Source organism: Mesocricetus auratus, unplaced genomic scaffold (assembly GCF_017639785.1).
Source record: "Mesocricetus auratus isolate SY011 unplaced genomic scaffold, BCM_Maur_2.0 Super-Scaffold_100066, whole genome shotgun sequence".
In the NCBI taxonomy this organism is placed as follows: Eukaryota; Metazoa; Chordata; class Mammalia; order Rodentia; family Cricetidae; genus Mesocricetus; species Mesocricetus auratus.
The window spans coordinates 2,291,540-2,310,136 of NW_024429235.1; the positions used below are offsets into that span (position 1 = coordinate 2,291,540).

An 18,597-nucleotide genomic window follows, 5' to 3' on the forward strand; every position below is an offset into this window, starting at 1 on the left:
GTGAAGCTTAGAAGCAGACACATTATATTGTACACAAAGGGGGTGCATAATTATGACTGCGAAACAAACTACACCTTGGGATAAGAATCAACAGAGCAACTTTATTAACAATGTACACGATGGAAAGGGGAGAGCTGGAGAGATGGCTCAGCGGTTAAGAGCACTGACTGTTCTTCCAGGGGTCTTGAGTTCAATTCCCAGCAACCACATGGTGGCTCACATCCACCTTGAATGAGATCTGGTGCCCTCTGCTGGCCTGCAGAAGGCTGTATACACAATAAATAAATAAAATATAAAAACAAAAACACAAAAAAAGATGGAAAGGGGAAAGAAGGAACGCAAAAGAACAGTAGATGACACCCATGTATGGATATATTATTTTTAATGTGTACTATCTTTTTTTTTTCTTCTTTTGAGACAGGGTTTCTCTGTGTTGTTTTGGAGGCTGTCCTGGAACTTGCTCTGTAGACCAGGCTGGCCTCGAACTCACAGAGATCCTCCTGCCTCTGCCTCCCGAGTGCTGGGATTAAAGGAGTGGGCCACCTTTCTGCCCTTGTATTATTAGATAATGGAACAACAAACAAAAGATTCATAGTAATTATCTCTAGTTATGGCTACTCACTCCTGGCCATGGGCCTAGGAAATTACACCAGCAGGCAGGCCCTTTCCTCTCAGTTATAGGGAGAAAACAGGCTAAGAGAGACATCCGTGCATACCCACCTTATATTCATATAGTCCAGCCTGGGTTTGAACTCAGGGTCCTCCTAGGTTGGACTCCTGAGGGCTGGAGTTTCAGGCCCATGATGCTGCACTTAGCTCTTCTTGTAGTCGAAGGCTGGGGTTGAGGGATGGAGGAGTCAGCGGGGGACAGTTCTAAGCCTGCGTCGGTAACTTTTTTCTAAGCTTTACATTCATTTATGTGTCTGTGTACGAGCCTGCCTGAGTATGTGCGCACCATGTGCAGAACTACAGTTACAGGCAGTTGTGGGGCACCATCCACGCGCTGTTAAGAGCACTCCTAACCAGACCCAGCAACTGGTGTTTTATGAATGCTGGTGTTTTGGATGCTATCTGAATATTGTAATGAAAACAGAAACAGCGCCAACTGAACACGCTTCCCCGCTTTCTCTCAGTCCAGCTTAGGGCCGTCTCCCAGCGACAGACCTGAATCACTAGTTTGCAGACCCCTTTGTGCTAACTGGCACTATGGGACCACCCCACCACCTACCGTCCTGCTCGGCAACGAGGACAGAATATCGGATCTGAAGCATCTGGGCCAGCCCAAGATAAAGGACATGGGCATAGAGCAACAAGCCTGCCTAGACAAGAACATGGCGCCAGACACCACACGGGGGTGCTCGCACTAAGACGACGAGAGTCCCGTTCCAGGCGCGTTAATTAGGCCAAACAGGCAGGTCCCCCTTCCTGTGCGGCTGGGCATGAGTCTGCTGATCTAGGGGCCAGACATGTGCAAGCCGCTTGGAGGCGGGGTGCGGGTGGCCAGAAGGCCCAGTGCCCGTGGAGGCCAGGGTCCCCCGCAGCCCAAGGGCTCGTGAGGCCGGGGTGGGGAACGCTGTCGAGGCTTCACAGTGGAGAGGAAATTCTTCGCCCCAGCTAAGAGCGCTTCCTAACGCCATGTCTAGAAGGAAGACACTTCGCGAGACCTCAACCCAGGCCACACGAGGCCACGAGGGGGCAGCAGAGGACTCAACCTGAGACTTAAAAAAAAAGGAAAGAAAACAGAAAAACAGGTCGAGAAACGGAAAGGGATTCACTTGGGAAATATCGTCAGTTGCCTTCGGTGTATTCAAAGTTAGCATACACGACGCAGTCTCGATGAGAATAACGTTGTCCCCCGCCCCCCCCATAGGCTCGAGGTGCCCGTGAAGCCACCCAACACGAACTGTCTCTTCACTGGGCAAAACCAAGAGAAAAGGGGGGTCATGACCCCTAAAGGCTGACGTCAGCAGGGGCCTTGTCACAATCTCTTTTTTGTTAAGTTCTGATTCAAATAAATTGGTGACCTCCATAGAGGCTGCCAGATGGGTGCAGACGGGGTGGTCACTAGGAGCATGGCCGAAACGCAGAAGCTGTTCCGGAGCAGCCAGGACTCCTGGCCGGCCAGCGTGGAGGGGGAGTCGAGAGAAACGCAGAAAGCTCAGTTTCGGCTTGCAGCAGGCAAAAGGTAATGGCCGGAGGAGGAGCGTCGGCGGCGAGCTCCGGATTTACATGCTAATGCACCGGCCGCTCCACATTCCCGTGCCACCCCCACCCGACCACCAAAAATCAAACATGCAAAAGAGCCCCAGCAGGCACAGTGACCCCTTCCTGAAAAGCAATGCTGTGGAGAGGGGGACTTCATGCGTGACCCCTCCAACACTCTCGTGTTTCACACGGGTTACACAAACCATGTAGTACGCCCCAAACCAGAATTCCTTCTGCTGCTGGTTTTGGTTTTTCAAGGCAGCGTTTTCCCTGTGTATCTCAGGCTGTCTCAGAGCTCGCTCTGTAGACCAGGCTTGGCCTCAAACTCACAGTGCTCCTCCTGCCTTTGCCTCCTGAGTGCTGGGGTTCAAAGCAAATCCTTGCGATATCATTTGCATAACGCGGAACCTGACGTTTAAATCCACAGTACTCCAGGCTGAATCCCACCCTTGAATTAAAAGGTATCTCATTTTGTTCGTATTTTAAAATCAGAATATTTTGCACACAGAGTCAGAATTTCTGACTTCCCTCGCACAGCCACACGTGGCAGCAGCTGGTGTGGAGTGCACACACCCGTAGGTGTGAATGGGTGTGTGCCACTGACTTCCCTCCCGCCCTGTTACCGAGCAGTCCCTGTGTGCTTCGCTCATTTACACACCATCATCTGCCCTCTTAGACACAGCGCATTTTTGACCTCTCAAGTGCCTCGCGATTTTAAAGTACTTTTCCTTGTGAGACGCTGTTTTAGCCCTGCGCTTCAGTAAAGAGGATAAATGGTCTATAATGGCTACGTGAACACAGTCCAGACAGATTCTACTTGCCCAAGCAACGGAGGCAGCACCTAGGTTTTCCTGACACCCAGTCTTGTTATTTTCCCCATCAGGAATTTCACGTAGAAGTTGGCTGAACTAAACCAGTGGAAAACGGATGCAACTGCTAAATAGACACGTTCCAACTATTTAGCGATCAAGGGTTCAAATTCCTAACCTTTTCCTTAGATTATTTCTGCTTCCCCTCGTCTTCCACACTACCTTTCCGATGACATTGAGCTTTATGATTTGCTTTGACCGACGAATTGTGATGGAAGTTAACACGTATCCATTTGGGGAAAACCATTGCAGGGCCCGCGAACAATTCATGCGTAGTTCACATTGTTGGTAAGTGTGTGTGTGTGTGCAAACTTCATGGTGACACATGCTTTTAATTCCAGCACTTATAAACACGCGGATCAAACCGGAGTTCCAGGATGGCCTGGTCTACAATGGCAAGTTCCAGGCAGCCAATAAGAAGATAAGCGAGCCCCGGCATCTAAGGGATCTTAATAACTTACAATGAGCGAAGCCCCTTGTCAGTTACTTTGGACAATAAATGAGAAATAAAACCACTGGGGTCTTGGCCTTGAGCATTCAGCATTGTTAACAAGACACGTTCACTGAGCATCTCTTAAGATCCGGAATGCAATTTCAGGGCTTCTGATCGCAACTTGGTAAAGGCTGGAGGACAGCAAATTGCTGATTCCCCCTATAGTTTCTTTGGCCACCGCGTCCTGACTTTGAAGAAAAATATTCTTTTCAGAGCCCTTCGCACATGATTCCTGCAGTTTGATTGGGGGAGAGAAGAAATGGGGGAGGCCCAGATTGGGTTCTCTCCATTCCAGAGCCTGATCCCAGAACTGTCTCCACCCACTAATACTCACACGTAACTTTGTCATAGGGCGACTATTACCACTCCCAAGGTGTCACAAACAGAAAGGATCTGCAGCTGGCGCCACTGCAATGGCAAGGCAAGCCAGCCAGGCTGCGCTCTAGCCTCACTGGTACCCGGGCTTGCCTGAGCCCCGAGAAGCAGCATTTTCTAGGGGAAAGAAGCCTTCTCAAGTGGGAACAAAAATGATGTGAGGCGAACACCCATCCCGGGCACTATGTGAATTTGGGGTGAGTTCTCTTAGGCCTAGTTCATTTCTACTTTTCAGCGGCTTACCAGGCTGCCCCCCCCTCCCCCGGTGTGATCGGGATCCACCATTTTCCTGGGCTTTTCCCCCCCGGCAAACCGCCGAGCCTGTCATCTTTGTACACTTGCAGAGGTCATAAGCGGTGTGGGCTCGGAGCAGGCAGAGCTTCAGCGACCGCACCGCAGCAGGGATCAAAGGCCCGCCGGGGGCGGCTGAGAGCCCGAGCCTGCGCAGTCCTGCTCCCGCCTTTGGGAAAGGGTTGGCGGCCACGCGGGCTCGGTCCACCAGCGTGCTCGCTAGAGGCGGGAAAAGTCCTAGGTCGGTGCCCCCCTCCTCCCCGCGCCCGCCCAGCCAGCCCGTCTTCTCCTCCAGCGCCCGGCCCGGGGGGAGGGGGGAAGGGGGCGAGGAGGGCCGGCGCCACTGACTCATCATCTCCAACCCCCTTCTCGCGCGCGCTCCAAGTCTCAGGACTTTGAACCTGGGCACTGGCGCGAGGGGCGCGGCGGCGGCACCTGGGGAAGCGCGGCCCGGGCCGGGCGCCGGCCCCCAGCCTTTGCCAGCATCGGCAGCCGCAGGCGAGGGGAGCCAGGGACCCCCGGGCGGCTGCGGCTGCCTGGCCGCGGCGGCGGCCACCCCCGTGCGCGACGGCCCGCCCGGCTCCTCCCTGCACGCGGGGCCAGTGGTCGCGTCCGCCGCGACTCGGCTAGGCCCCGCTCCCGGCGCCTCGCGTCACTCAGCAGATGCACAGCGCCCCCGCCGCCGAGGGAAGGCTCTTTATTTTCCAGTAGGTCGCGGGGTGTAGCGAGGCATCCTGGGATTTGTAGTCTCCGGGAAATCAGGCAGGACCCGGATCCCAGGGAGACCTGGAGCACAACCGACGCGGATTCTGGGTCGGCGGGGCGTGTGTGCGTGTGCGCGCGTGTGTGGCAACCGGGCTCGGAGTGGGATGGGGTTGTGAAAGGTGAACAGACGAAATCAGGCGAGGCAGACGTGAAGCTGGATGGAGGAGAGGCAGGGAGGAAGAAGGCGCAGAACGCCAGGGAGAAGGACCAGAAGAGAGGTGACATTATCTTCCTCTAGTGGGGAAGAGGCATGGGCCTGGTTTGCAGGGAAACTGAGGGCACTCCCCCGGGCCTCGTGCACATCTTGGGGGAGTTCAGTTATAGTCCGAGGGAGGGGCACAACGCAGAAGTGTCTGGAGAATGACCGCCCTGGTGCAGGACGGTGGCACCTGCCCAGCCCACTCAGTTTCCTGTGCTAGCCACCACGGGACCATTCTCCAAACCAGAGACCTCCTCTACCTCAGAGAGACCCTGAAAACAGATGTGAGCAAGTTTTAGGGTCGAGAAAGGAGACCTCCCCCATAAGAAACAAAACCCTCCCAGCATTTTGAGTCTTTCCAATAATACATTAAGGTAGCTTGCTAATGTTTGCGCACTCGTAGCCCCAATCATTCAATACCCAGTTCCTTTCCACCCATCATCAGGGGGACTAACCTCCAATGCCAGAGAGACAGGCACTTTCAACCCTTCTTTCCCTGCAGCCCGACTATCTGCCCTCAAGGGGCACTGAGCGGTACAGCCAGAAGGAGAATTAGCTGGAAGCTCGGCTTCACGTTTTCCTCCCTGCACGCCCTACCTCCCGTAGCTCCTGGTAGTGCAGGCTTGACCTTGCCAAGCATCCCGGCTTCCTCTGGCTCAGCAAGAATAAGGCGTACGTTGAGGCCAGCGCTCCTCCTAGGGCGAAGGCCTCTGCACTGACCTTGAGCACCAGCAACCCTGTCAACTGTAGAGTGAGGGTGCTTTTTGGGGGTACAATCCCTATTTCCTGTCCCCCGTACCTTTCCCCTCCTTCGCCAGTACCTGGGAGGAGGGGGCAGTAGGAGCGGGCCCCAGTGCTGTCTTCGTCACCTCGGTCACCACCACGATGAAGCCCAGGATCAGGTTGAAGGTGTTGGATATCATCATGGCCCGCACCTACCAGTGAGCCAACTCAGCCCTGCCCAGCCTAGGGGACTCATTCCAAGCTCAAACTCCACCTACAGCCTAGCTGAAAACAAAACTCAGGCAGAACTGGTGGTGTAGGTAGGCAGGCCTGTAATCCTTGACCCCTGGGAGGCTGAGGCAGGGGGATCAGAAGTTCAAGGCCTGACTGGACTCCAGAATATGTTCAAGACCATCCTGAGTAAACTTACTGTGGTGGTGGGGGGGGGCTGGGGCTTTTTTATTAGCTCAGGGGTAGTGTTTGCCTATTGTGCACGTGACTCTGGGTTCAATCCACAGCACATACACACACACACACACACACACAGAAAGAAAGGAAAAAGCCTAACAAAATTCTATAGTTCCCTACCTTCTAACATTGTAGCAGGACCATCAGGCCTCTGACATTTTTACTTTGCTCTTTGGGTTGAGGGGCGTGTGTGTGTGTGTGTGTGTGTGTGTGTGTGTGTGTGTGTCTGTGTGTCTGTGTGTGCGCGCGCGCATGTGCACGCACGTTTGTGTTGGGGACAGGCCTGTAGTCTGCCCCCCTCTCACCTTCCAGATGCAAGGTGCTCTCCGAAGCTCAAGGGTGATAACCCCAGTGAGGAAGCCCTAAATGATGAGGACAACTTGTGAACTCCAGTCTTCTTAGAGGAGGGTCCCAGGGCCTTCCTTTCTCCCCTTGAGGTGGATCTTACCGAGGCTGCAGGCCAGAGTGGTAGTGCTGTGCCCATACGACAGGCAGATCTCACGCAGGCAACCAAGGCAGTCAAGGGCACCATGGCTGTCGCCAGCCACAGCTGGCTCACCTGGGGGCCAGAGTCGGGTCATTAGGGGGGCTGCGGATTCTCTTTCTCCTCACGGTGATTTCATCCTTTAGATACCAGTAACTGGGTACACGCACAGCAGAGGAAAGTTTAAAAAGGCAGTTAAAATGGTGATGCCATTTTTTTCTTCTGCCTCATTTTATAGTCCGTCCCCCACCGCCCAGCAGTGCATCTGGTACATGGTTTGTATTCACTGAATATGGATGGAATTGAGGGTGTAGTTAGCCAAAGCCTGAAGCAGGGGAACCTGGCCTCACCGCCACCGCCAGTAGCTGTCCACTTTGCCTGTGTCTTGCCCAGTGCTGTAGCTTTTCCAGACGAAGGCTGGGTCTCTCCTGCCTTGGCAGGTCAGCTGTATGATCCATGGTTCCCTTGACGGTAACAGTCGGTGCTTCCTGGATCGGAAAAATTCATCACGGGACCGTTCAGCAAATGAGAACACACATTGTCTCTTTAACTTACCCTGCGCCGACTCCCAGTTCAGAGTCGAGGCCCGGAACGTTATACCTACCTGGTCTGAAGCAGCCACTCCAAGGGGTTGGAACTCTGGGTCCCAGTACTCCTTAGGGCCTTAGCAGCTCAGTGCAGACAACAAAATTCTCCTGACTGTCTGTCAGAGCTGAGGTGTGGTGGGTCAAAGATCACCACCATGAGGGCCTAAGGACCCAGGGAGTGGCCTCACGTAGACATCAGCCTCCATTCACCTCACTCTTCCTCGCCACTTCCTGTTGCCCTATTTCTCCCCATCTCCTTCAGGGTTCGCTTACTTCATTCCTATGTACATAATCACCCCAGACCTCAATCTCCCCTTATTTCCATCTAGTCTTTGTTCTTCGGCTCCCTCCTCAAATTACCTGCTCTGCCCTAGTGAGATGTGGTGTTACTGTCTGGCTGGCTCCTCCTGGAACTCAGGTTGCGGTCCCCTGGCTTCTCTGGACAGTTTCTCCCCTGGCTTCTCTGGACAGTTTCTCCCCTGGCTTCTCTGGACAGTTTCTCCCCTGGCTTCTCTGGACAGTTTCTCCCCTGGCTTCTCTGGACAGTTTCTCCCCTGGCTTCTCTGGACAGTTTCTCCCCTGGCTTCTCTGGACAGTTTCTCCCCTGGCTTCTCTGGACAGTTTCTCCCCTGGCTTCTCTGGACAGTTTCTCCCCTGGCTTCTCTGGACAGTTTCTCCCTCCATCCCTGGGCTTTGTGAAGTCTAGGCAAGCAGGCTACTGCCGAGCTCAGCCCTCGCTCCTTCCTTTCTTTTTTCTTTCTTTCTTTCTTTTTTTTTTTTTTTTTGTTTTTTATGAGACAGGGTTTCTCTGTATTGTTTTGGAGGCTGTCGGTCCAGCCAGGCCTCGAACTCACAGAGATCCGCCTGCCTCTGCCTCCCGAGTGCTGGGATTAAAGGCGTGCGCCACCACCGCCCGGCTCTCCTTCCTTTCTTGAAGGCTTTTTTTCTGAATTGGACATTGACTAGTGGATTAAATGGAGGGAAAGCCCTGTATATAGTGCAGGTTGTTTCTGACTCAGTTAGGAACACCCAGGTGCCCAAATGTGCATCCTTGGAAAGGATACTACACCAACAATGTTTTTGAGAGAAAAAGGTTCCTGCAGCCTGGGCTAGAACCTCAGTTCCGCCACTTTTACCTTGGCTACATTATTGTGACATTCATTTACCTATTTGAACTTGCGTTTATTCCCTGAGAATGCAGAGTTAACAATTTGGCCCCGAAGGGTAGCTGCTTCCAGGGTGACTGGAGCACCATTACGGGTGCTGAGAAGGCCTAACAGTTGTACCCGCTGCCCAAAGTTATTTCCACACTAAGAGAACCAACTGGCCCGAATGTATATTTTACAGATCAAACACAGGAAAGAGCCTGAGGTCTCCCCATGAGACTACCTGTGCTTGTGTCCCTGATCTTTCTGGCTGACCTCAGTCTAGTTGCTTAATCTGTTTCCTTATCTATAAAGAGAAATTAAGAATACCAATCTCATGGGGTTGCCTTGAGCATTAAGAGAAAATGCTTATGAATTAGTTTAACCTAGCACATACCACATTAAAAAAAGGTGGTTATTATGATTTATAACCACCATAGGAAAAAAAAACGGAGTCAGAAGATGCCTGGGAGTTGAGGCCCAGCAGAAAGGGAAGAAAAGCGACTTTCCTCATAGCCACTTCTGCCCTACTCACTGCTGAGCCAACATCACAGGAGCACTGTGTCCACGCTGATTTCGTGGGCATCGGGAATCGCAGTTTAAAGGGAACCAGACATCTGTTTGTGACTGGTTCCTCCCTTTTCAGTCGCCAAGAGGGCTGGCTTTATAGTTAATGGCAAGGTTGAGATGTAGGCCTTGCGATGAGGATCCCTGAATTCGCAGGCCAGTGGACGGAGAGCCCTCAAGCACCTTTTTCTTGCCTGTAAATGGGAGCTTATATTAGAGGATTACTGGAAAGATCTCATTCTGCTAAATACGCGAACAAGCATCGAGTAAATATTGACTAAATCTGAGTATGCCACTTAGGAGTGTGCAGCCACTGTTTGGGCTATAATCGCGGCGGGGGAAAAGTATCACATCCCCCTCCTCCCTGCATCCCCCCCAGCGTTGAGCACAGCGCCGGGTGCTTGGTAAGCACTCAGTAAATATTGTTGCATCGAAGAGTCATTAAAGTGTCTTAAAGAACGGAAAATAGAATTCGTGAGGCAGGAGCGAGAAGTGTTTATCAAGAACGGCAAAGGCGGAAGAGTAACTTTAATAATGTTTCTTGTACGGCAGACATTAACTATCTCTATAATCGCCCCTCCTCCTCCTCCTCTCCCAAAAGAGAGACAAATTGTAAGGGAGAGGCTTTGAGATAAAACCCCAGGAAGAACTTCCCGAGCCTGTGCATGTTGGGGCAGAAGCAGCGGCAGAGCCAACTCCTTCCCTGGTATGTCCGGGTCTAGGGTGGGAGGGGCAGTCCTGCTCGGAGGCTGGGGGAAGGACGAGATGACCTTTCACAATCTCCTCCAGTCCCCTCGAGGAACGGTCTGCGCGCCCCACCCCCGCCCCTTCCTCCTCGCGCGCCGCCCCCGGCGGCCCCCCAACCCCCGGGCGGCCCGCACCCCCTGGCGGCCGCCTCTGGCCGCTCCGGGGGTCCCCCGGCCCCGGAGCCCGAGCGCGCAGCCCGCCGCGCCGCGCCGCGCCGCCCCCCGCATGCTAATGGCCGGGCCGCCTCCCGCCGTACACAATGCGGGCCGGGCCGGGGGCGGAGGGCCGGGGAGGGGCGGGGGCCGGGCCGGGGGCGGGGGGGCCGGGGCCCGGCGCATCTCCCCCGGCCCCACGTAACGCTGACGCCCGCGCCGCCGGCCCGCCGCCGCCCGCCCGCCCGCGCCGCCCGCCCGCGCCGCCGCCCGCCCGCCGGGGCTCGTGAGTAGCCGCTCCCCCCGCGCCCCCCCGCCGCCGCCGCCCTCCCCGCCCCTCCCGGAGGGGGCGCGCGCGGAGCAGGTGCAGGGGGCGGGGGCGGGGGAGGGGCGCCGCGCGGCCCCGGCAAACTTCGCCCGCAGCTCCGGGGGGCGGGGTGGGGGCGGCGGGGGCCGGCGTGAGAGTTGGGGGTGGGGGGCCCGGGTCGTGGGGTGGCGGGGGGGAGCCGGGGAGCCCGGCACGGAGGGGAGAGCGGCGGCGCGGCGCGGGGCGGGGGCCGCGCGGCTTTGTAGGGGCCGTGAGGCCGGGCGCCGCGGCCTGGGGTGCGGGGGGCTCCCCGGGGGTGCGCGGCGCGAGGACGGGGAGCCGAGCGGAGGTGCTCCCCCGGCCCGAGCGCAGCCGGTGGGGGTGGGGGAAGGAGCCCAAACTCTCCGGGCCCGGGCTGGGCACGGGGCGGGGGGAGGGGAGAGGATGGGGGTGCCTCCTCTCTGTGTCCCAAACAAAGTGTCACAAAGAGCTCGGCCCGCGGCGGCCGCGGAGGCGGCTGCAACTCTGCTTTTGTTCTCCTGGCCCCGGGTAGCTGAGCTCTGGCCTCCCTGTCTCCCTGCCGACCCTGCCCCCATCATCCCGGGTTATTCTCCGCGGGTGGAGCGCGGGGCGTGCTGGCGGAGCTCCTCGTGTGGGACCGCAGGTCCTGCTCGGCTTGCCCACCAGTTTTTGCGAGGGCTCTTTTCCCAGAGGGGCTCCTGCCCGCCTCCCAGCCTGAGAGCCGAGCCTCCTACATTCACCGCCTCTGACTTTTTTAGGGCCAGCTCTAGTTAAAGGGACTTGAAGTGGCTGTGTGCGTGTGTGTGTGTGTGTGCGTGTGTGTGTGTGTGTGTGTGTGTGTGTATGTGTGTGCGCGCCCCCCCCCCCATCTAGGCTCTCAGAACTTTCAGAATCGGGGTCAAGTTAGGACATGCTCGAACATGGGTCTAGGATAAGACTGTGTGCGGGGGTTGTACCTGCCTCTCACCTCTCGATAGTTGTTTGGGAGCCCATGACTGAAATTTCATGCCCCCCTGTCTCCCTCTGAAAGGTGTTTAAGGTTCAGCATGGTGTGGATTGGAAGCAGCTTTCAGAGCAGTGAGGTTCACAGAACCACGGAGGGACCTTAAAAGTGAGCTGCTGGCATGTGTGTGTTCTCCAGGTGGTCTCGAGTCTGGACAGTCTAATAAACTCGCTGCCCATTTAATCTCATATTCATTAGCTGGTTCAGGAGAGGGGAGCTTGCCAAAAAGGAGAAAGAAAAGCGTGTGTTGTGTGTTGGGGATGAGCAGAGCCAGAGAGGCCTACCCACAGCTAGGCCCCAGAGACCCTCCCTGATCCTCTGCACTGAACACTTGACCTTAAAATGTTTCCAGTCTCAGGGTTTGCAGTGAGGGTGGGGGACCCCTTGGCCCTTCATTTAGCTGGTCGGAATGTAAGCCCTTGCACCTTCCATTCACCCTCCATAAGATCTGGTGGTCCATACCCCTTTCCGCATCAGCTCTCCTGGAGTGTAAAAGTAATTGGCCTGTTGCTTTGGAAATATCTCTAATTTGTAACGCTGGGTCCTGCATCTCTGCAAAAAATACACCAGGAGCGAGATAACCCCTGATTCCCACTGGGTGTGAAAAGTAGGTCAGTGCTACTCTCTGGCCAAGGCTCGGGTGGCGTTTAAGCAGTGAGTATAGAAATATGTGAGGACTGTCCACAGACAATATGTCTGACTTAGGTTCCACACCAGGCCACAGACCCTCCCTGTTGGTGCTCTCCTCAATCGAGAGTGATTCATGAGCTCTGGTGCCTGAGCCCTGGTTTGATGGAAAGATGACGGAAGCCATCTTGACTGGGCCTAGGATGTCCCGGTGGATTTTACTGATTTTTTAGGCCACCTGCTGGGAAGCTTCCTCTGAGGAGAAATTCAGACTACATTTTTGCCTTCTTAGGTGTCACAGCTTTCCATCCTGGGAACTGCTGCATGCAAAAGTATGAGATCTGTCGTTGTTTAGGGGAGGAAGCCTTGCCGTGTTTCTGCTTTTTTGGCTCAGATATTAGGCCATTTTCCTTTGAGATATTTTGCTTGGTGTTTTACAGGCAATTTTAGAGGCCCTAGAATCTCCTCAGGATCAGAATATGTGCCCATAGGTTAGTCAGCTATGACCATGCAGTATTCTCTCTCTCTCTCTCTCTCTCTCTCTCTCTCTCTCTCACACACACACCCCTCCCGGCCATCTGCTTCCTCTGAATATACCAGATTGGCCGTACACCAGGATGTTCCGGGAATCCCCAGGAAAGCAACAGAATGTGATGGGCTCAAATACGATGTCTCAGTAACTCATTCCAGGATGTACAAACTGTAACTGTTATGACATTCTGTATAGCTAATTAAAATTTTTCTAGGTATGTGTATTTTCTGTTTTCAATGACATCCAAAAGGCCAGAGTAACAAGTCCTCCATCGTTTCTCTACCCTCCCATAGTCCCCAAACAGGAATTTTTTTTCCTCATCCACTAGTTTCCATGTCCTCTCTTTGGTGCTAAAATGGCCAATGTGACCTCTCTAGAGCTTCCTAGCTCTGTCTGTGACACTGAGGTAGCCAAAGTGGCCCTCTGGTAGCCCACTGCACTCTCCATGGTACTGAAGGAAAGGCCATTTCTTTTAACATTTCTTGGGGGCTGGAAGAGTCTTGTGACTTAAAACCAGGCAACTTTCAATTTGGCAGAGACTACACATGCAAATTTATTATAACTCATTTTCATGGACGGCGAACAGAGAAACTCAGTGATTTACTCGAGGTTGTACCTCTGAGTTTTATTCTGATTCACCTTTGTGCAGTTTTCAGTGAGCCTGGACAGACTGTTGGTCCCAGGGAAGGGCTTATTTGGAGGATCCATAGGACAAGAATGGATGCCTGAATTTGGACCCACAGAACCACACATTAAGTGGCAGTGGCTGTCCGGTGACACTTGGACAGGACATTTTTGTTAATGTATCTGATAATGCTCTCGAAGGTCAGAGCCTGCGTGTAACAGGTGTTTGCCCCTTCATAGAGTCTGTCTGGCCACATCCACTCAGTGCTGAAAGCTTAAAGACGCTTTTAAAGCCCCAGACTTCTCTGATAAGCAGGGTTCACTCCTGGCCCAGTTCACCTCAATTAAAGATTCGCAAGTAAAGCAATGCTTGGAGTCCTTTCTTAGCAATTCAGTTTCATAAGTCTCACTGTAAGGAAGTTCTTTATCAAATATTATGTCTGAGGTTTAAGAAAGCTAGGCCCAAGTTCATCTAGCCTGAACCAGATACATTTCTGTCTGGGAGGAGGAAAACAGAGGATGACTTCTGGCCATCCACAAGTCTTAATTCCATGACCTTGTCAGGAGACCCCCTCCCCTCGCCATCCTCTCCCTCAGCTCTCCTCCTCCCTGCCTGCCGTGTGCAGCACTTGTGAGGGACAGGGAATTTTAGATGGAGACTTTTAACCCCTTCCTGCTCAGAGCATGTGTGGATCCCCCCTATCTGTGCAGATGGCAAGGCCCCGCCCCCCGTCCCTCACTCCAGCCTCTTGAGCTCAGAGCCAGTGTAATCCTCCTCTTGTGTGAGGAAGCCTCTCCCCTGCAGAGAGGAGGAAAGCCTGCCTCGGAACAGCTCCGGACAAAGGGGCTGAGATGGCCCATCAAACCACTGGCTCCAAGGTTTGAAACGGGGTGGAACCTCAGCGGGGTCTGCAGCTCCTAACCCCTCCCCTAGGCTGGTAGTGCCCCCTAACTTCCACGCCTCCCCCAACTCTCTTCATTCCCTCTGTAGCTGGCTCTCCCTTCACGCCCCTCCCCCTCCGTCTCCAGACTCAGCGCTGCTGGGAGGTGTTTCTCTCCCATGCATGAATGAGTCTCTGTAATGAATGGAAATGAATGGATCAGGAATCCAGGAAGGGGGAGGGGGGAGAGGGAAGACCAGAAAGACTCTGGGTGCCGGCAAAAGCGAGGAGGAGGAGGAGGAGGAACCTGGAGGGGTTTTGGCTGTCTGGCCCCGGGTCTGAGAGAGAGCTGGTATATAGCACTTGGATAACTGGAGTACGGCTAGCCCTCCACATTTGTTTATCCAGGGGTGCAGCCCAGTGCAAGTGGAAGAGGGTATACTGTGATGGCCTCCCACATTGTGTGTGTGTGTGTGTGTGTGTGTGCGCGCGCGCGCGCGTGCGTTGATGGTGTTTCTGGACTAGATGTTTAAAGCATCATTTGGGGGAAGAATTCTGGGCGTTTCGTACAAATTGCCCGATAAAGGTTTGAGGGCATCGAATAGGAAGCACGTGAGACCTCAGGATCCAAGTAGGGAGAAGGGATGGGCTGTAAGAATACAGGCTGCAAAGTGGGGTGACTTGACTGCTGAAAGCCAGGGCTCATCTTTCCTCCAATCAATCTGTCTTGTTTTAGCACCTCCGCACCTGTTGCCTTCATTAGCAGCTTCCCTTCCTCCTCCTTCCAATCCTCAGAGCCAAAGAATGTGAAGGGGGTCCATGGAGGTGAGTGGAGCTCTGGCCTTGACCCGCAAGTGCCTTCAACGGTTCTCCCTCTCCGGTCTGCACTGTTACCTCTTAGCATAGTAATAGACGTTAGTAGCTTGGCCCCAGCACCTAACTTCCGTCTATCCCACAACTTCCGGAGGTGACAGGCACCAGTGTACCCCAGCCTTCAACACACTCTCACTTTGCGTCCTTCGTGCCCTCGATACCCTTGCGTTTTCCATAGACAGGCCCTTTCCGCCCTCTCCTCTACGCTTGTCTTTCCCTACAGGGCTCACGACCCCGCATCTTGGTCGGCCACCTAGAGCCTTCCCCACCAGCCTTCGACGGCGAGCTGGATCTGCAGCACTACTCCAACGGACCAGGTGTGAGCACCGGGTCGCCTGGAATGGGAGCAGTGGGCTGGTCTGAGACTCGTGCAGGCGACCGGCGCTTCCCTTGCCCTGTGTGCGGAAAGCGCTTCCGATTCAATTCCATCCTGGCTTTGCACCTGCGAGCCCACCCCGGCGCCCAAGCCTTCCAGTGCCCACACTGTGGCCACCGCGCCGCGCAGCGTGCTCTGCTGCGCTCACATCTCCGAACGCACCAGCCGGAGCGCCCACGAAGCCCTGCTGCACGCCTGTTGCTGGAGTTGGAGGAGCGCGCCTTGCTACGCGAAGCCCAACTGGGGAGAGCCAGAAGCTCAGGGGGCATGCAGGCCACCCCTGCCACAGAGGGCCTGGCGAGCCCGCAGGTTCCTTCCTCGTCTGCCTTCCGTTGCCCTTTCTGCAAAGGCAAGTTTCGCACCTCCGCGGAGAGGGAACGCCACCTGCACATCCTGCACAGGCCCTGGAAGTGCAGCTTGTGCAGTTTTGGCTCCAGCCAGGAGGAGGAGTTGCTGCACCACAGTCTGACGGCCCACGGGGCTTCCGAGCGCCCCCTGGCGGCTACGTCGACACCCGAACCCCAGCCTCCACCCCAGCCAGAACCCAGATCTGCCCTTGAGCCTGAGCCTGAACCTGAACCTAGGCCTGAGCCTGAACGCGAGGCGAACCCTGCCCCGACTCCTGCACCTCCGGAGGAACCCCCTGCGCCACCTGAGTTCCGTTGCCAGGTGTGCGGCCAGAGCTTTACGCAGTCCTGGTTTCTTAAGGGTCACATGCGCAAGCACAAGGCCTCTTTTGATCACGCGTGCCCTGTGTGCGGCCGCTGCTTCAAGGAGCCCTGGTTCCTTAAGAACCACATGAAGGTGCACACCAGCAAGCTGGGTCCTTTGCGTGCCCCGGGGCCCGGCTCTACCCCTGCCAGGGCCCCTCAGCCTCCTGACCTGAGCCTGCTGGCTTATGAGCCACTGGGTCCTGCGCTCCTACTGGCCCCAGCACCCACCCCGGCTGAGCGCCGAGAGCCCCCGAGCCTCTTGGGCTACCTGAGTGTACGAGCCGGGGAAGTACGACCCAATGGTGAGGGTGCGGACCCTGGAGCCGGCCGAAGCTACGGAGGAGGATTCCGCCCGCTGCCTTCAGCTCTTCCCAATCGGGCCCGGCGGCACCGCACAGAGGACGCAGAGGAGGAAGAGGAGGCGGTGGAGGCGGAAGAGGAGGGCTGGGCCCGGGGCAGGTCGCTGGGCACTCTGACTCCCCTGCACCCCCACCCGGGTGAGGGGTCAGGACAGGCTGCACCCGCCGCGGGGGCCCAGGCAAGACCCACAGCCACCCAAGGTATGTCCGCACTGCTCGCTCCGGCCTGCCTTTGGTTCGCAACACGTGGGCCACCACTCCCTGTAGTTTCCTTTCTAAAAGACCTGTCTGGCATGTCTTCTCGGCTTTCCTTTTTCCTACTGGGAAGCCTTGTGGCTTCCTAAGGGTTAGTGCTTTAACAAATCTTCGTTCCCCCTAACCCTCTTTCCTCTCGGGCCCAGAGAGACGGCGGGTATGACGAGTACGTTATACAGCGGGACCCTGTAACTTCCTTTTAACGTGTTACAGAGGAAAACGGGCTGCTGGTTGGAGGAACCCGATCCGAAACGGGCCGTGGGGCCACTGGCAAGGACTGCCCCTTCTGTGGAAAATCTTTCCGCTCGGCGCATCACCTGAAAGTGCATCTCCGCGTGCACACAGGTGAGGAAGCGTTCCTCCTGGGGGCGGGGTGTCTAGGAGAAGAAAGGTGAGAGCAACCAGAAGGCAGGAAGTCGTGCTGGACAGCTCAGACTCTCATAAGTCACTGGGGAGTCAACATTTGCTCCTGGGCTTTGGGGTGGTTTGTAAATTGAGCAAAACGGCAGTGGGTGTGTGTGGGGTGCGTGCACGCGCAGTGACCCCATGACCTACTGTTGACCCCCTCTCCCCAGGTGAGCGTCCCTACAAGTGTCCACACTGCGACTATGCAGGTACCCAGTCGGGCTCACTCAAGTATCACCTTCAGCGCCACCACCGAGAGCAGAGGAGCAGTGCAGGTCCTGGGCCTCCTCCAGAACCCCCACCCCCTTCCCCGCGGGGCGCAGCCTCGCTGCAGCCGCAGTCAGGAGCCAAGCCAACTCAGGCCTCCGCCACCTGGGTGGAGGGCACTCCAAGCACCCGGCCTCCTTCGAGCAGCACCGGAGCCGGGTCCCGTAGGAAGCCTGCCAGCCCTGGGAGGACCCTGCGCAACGGGCGGGGTGGTGAGGCCGAGCCCCTGGACCTGTCCCTGCGGGCGGGCCCGGGAGGTGAAGCCGGGCCAGGGGGTTCCCTTCACCGCTGCCTCTTCTGTCCCTTTGCCACCGGAGCTCCTGAGCTCATGGCCTTGCATCTGCAAGTGCACCACAGCCGTCGGGCTCGGGGCCGCCGGCAGCCCCGGGCTGACACATCTCCGCCCTATGTCCGAGCACCATCAGGAGAGACGCCTCCCAGCCCTCCCCTGGAAGAGGAGGGCAGCCCCGGGCTGTCTAGATCTGGAGAGGCAGGCCTTGGGGGGCAAGAACGGTAGGGCGCCCTCTTAGGAGCGAGTAGCTTAGTAAGCTTACCCCGCGGGAGCGGGGAAGTGCTTAGAGGTAGTTGGGTAGAACAGCCAGCAGGGAGCAGTATGGGACCCGCATCCCAGCCCAAGGTGGACCAAGAGGTGAAGTGGGCAGTGGGGGAAGGAGGTGGGCAGGCAGTTCCCACGCAGCCCAGGGGAGTCACAGTGCCTTAGAAGCGGCAGAGGCGAGGGTCAAAGAACGGGGTCCTAGGGCTGGTGGAGGCCGAGCTCCCGTGGAGGAGCCCCTCTGCCAGTTTCTGCTGGTCCGTAGGCATGAGAGTTTATTTTTGTATAAGGGGTGGGGGTGGGGGGCACTGTACCCTTCTAGCCCTGTCAGGGGCCCTGTAGACGTCGCTATTTTTGGTACGATTCCTGTCATCCCTGTTGAAGAGTCATGTCCCCAATAAACAGGTGTCTTGAGGCACAAGGCCCTGTGTGTCTGTCTGCCTGCCTGTGTTTTGGTCTCCCTAGGCACTTGATTATCAATGAACTTGGCAAGTTCAAAGCTTTGCTTTACCTCCAGACTTCAGAATAGAGGTAACTCTGGGTGGGCCCTTAAGATTAGCATTCAAACAAGTAGCCTAAGGGGTTCTTTGGCCTCCCCAGCCTGAGGACCTCACTAGACAACGCTGCTTAACGCTGGACCCCTCTGACCATCTCGGCCTCAAGAAGAGGCCCCAAAACGGAGAAGGAACATCCAAGAGTTCATGAGCTCGGAGCCTCTGGGGGGGGGGTAT

The 18,597-nt window shown here is 55.9% G+C and overlaps 2 protein-coding genes and 1 long non-coding RNA gene across 9 annotated transcripts; 2 read left to right on the plus strand and 1 right to left on the minus strand.

The window, feature by feature from the left end:
• The first annotated feature begins 1,027 nt into the window (after positions 1-1,027).
• Positions 1,028-3,589, plus strand: LOC106022626. The gene is made up of 2 exons (XR_001197553.3): positions 1,028-2,185; positions 3,416-3,589. It is a non-coding gene; the product is annotated as an uncharacterized LOC106022626 (long non-coding RNA).
• A 357-nt stretch (positions 3,590-3,946) lies between these two features.
• Znf219 (zinc finger protein 219) lies at positions 3,947-18,287 on the plus strand. Of its 6 annotated transcripts, none has more exons than XM_005087023.4 (5): positions 3,947-4,139; positions 14,802-14,890; positions 15,162-16,587; positions 16,855-16,986; positions 17,217-18,287. In XM_005087023.4, the coding sequence occupies exons 2-5, from the start codon at positions 14,885-14,887 to the stop codon at positions 17,828-17,830; spliced, it is 2,178 nt and encodes a 725-aa protein (XP_005087080.1). In that variant the 5' UTR covers positions 3,947-4,139; positions 14,802-14,884; the 3' UTR covers positions 17,831-18,287. The 6 variants fall into 6 exon arrangements, with proteins under 6 accessions (XP_005087080.1, XP_005087082.1, XP_012981417.1 ...); XM_021223559.2 differs by lacking the exon at positions 3,947-4,139 and adding an exon at positions 9,557-9,877; XM_040736710.1 differs by lacking the exon at positions 3,947-4,139 and adding an exon at positions 10,329-10,356.
• Positions 4,606-8,151, minus strand: Tmem253 (transmembrane protein 253). Of its 2 annotated transcripts, XM_040736711.1 has the most exons (7): positions 7,477-8,151; positions 7,223-7,360; positions 6,837-6,947; positions 6,694-6,750; positions 6,019-6,132; positions 5,795-5,941; positions 4,916-5,469 (listed from the first exon to the last, which is right to left on the minus strand). In XM_040736711.1, the coding sequence occupies exons 2-7, from the start codon at positions 7,328-7,330 to the stop codon at positions 5,401-5,403; spliced, it is 606 nt and encodes a 201-aa protein (XP_040592645.1). In that variant the 5' UTR covers positions 7,331-7,360; positions 7,477-8,151; the 3' UTR covers positions 4,916-5,400. The 2 variants fall into 2 exon arrangements, with proteins under 2 accessions (XP_040592646.1, XP_040592645.1); XM_040736712.1 differs by lacking the exons at positions 5,795-5,941; positions 6,694-6,750; positions 6,837-6,947; positions 7,223-7,360; positions 7,477-8,151 and having other exon boundaries at positions 4,606-5,469; positions 6,019-6,201.
• Positions 18,288-18,597: the final 310 nt, after the last annotated feature.

What these genes read in the sequence shown, in the direction of transcription:
- Tmem253 (XM_040736711.1), bottom strand. Translation starts at nt 7,330, where the DNA reads ATGGATCATACAGCTGACCTGCCAAGGCAGGAGAGACCCAGCCTTCGT. An exon ending in GAGCACCTTGCATCTGGAAG is followed by an intron (nt 6,133 to 6,693) that starts GTGAGAGGGGGG and finishes GCTCACTGGTAG; the next exon opens with GTGCGGGCCATGATGATATC. An exon ending in CTACTGCCCCCTCCTCCCAG is followed by an intron (nt 5,942 to 6,018) that starts GTACTGGCGAAG and finishes CTCACTCTACAG; the next exon opens with TTGACAGGGTTGCTGGTGCT.
- Znf219 (XM_005087023.4), top strand. An exon ending in AAGACCCACAGCCACCCAAG is followed by an intron (nt 16,588 to 16,854) that starts GTATGTCCGCAC and finishes AACGTGTTACAG; the next exon opens with AGGAAAACGGGCTGCTGGTT. An exon ending in GCATCTCCGCGTGCACACAG is followed by an intron (nt 16,987 to 17,216) that starts GTGAGGAAGCGT and finishes CCCTCTCCCCAG; the next exon opens with GTGAGCGTCCCTACAAGTGT.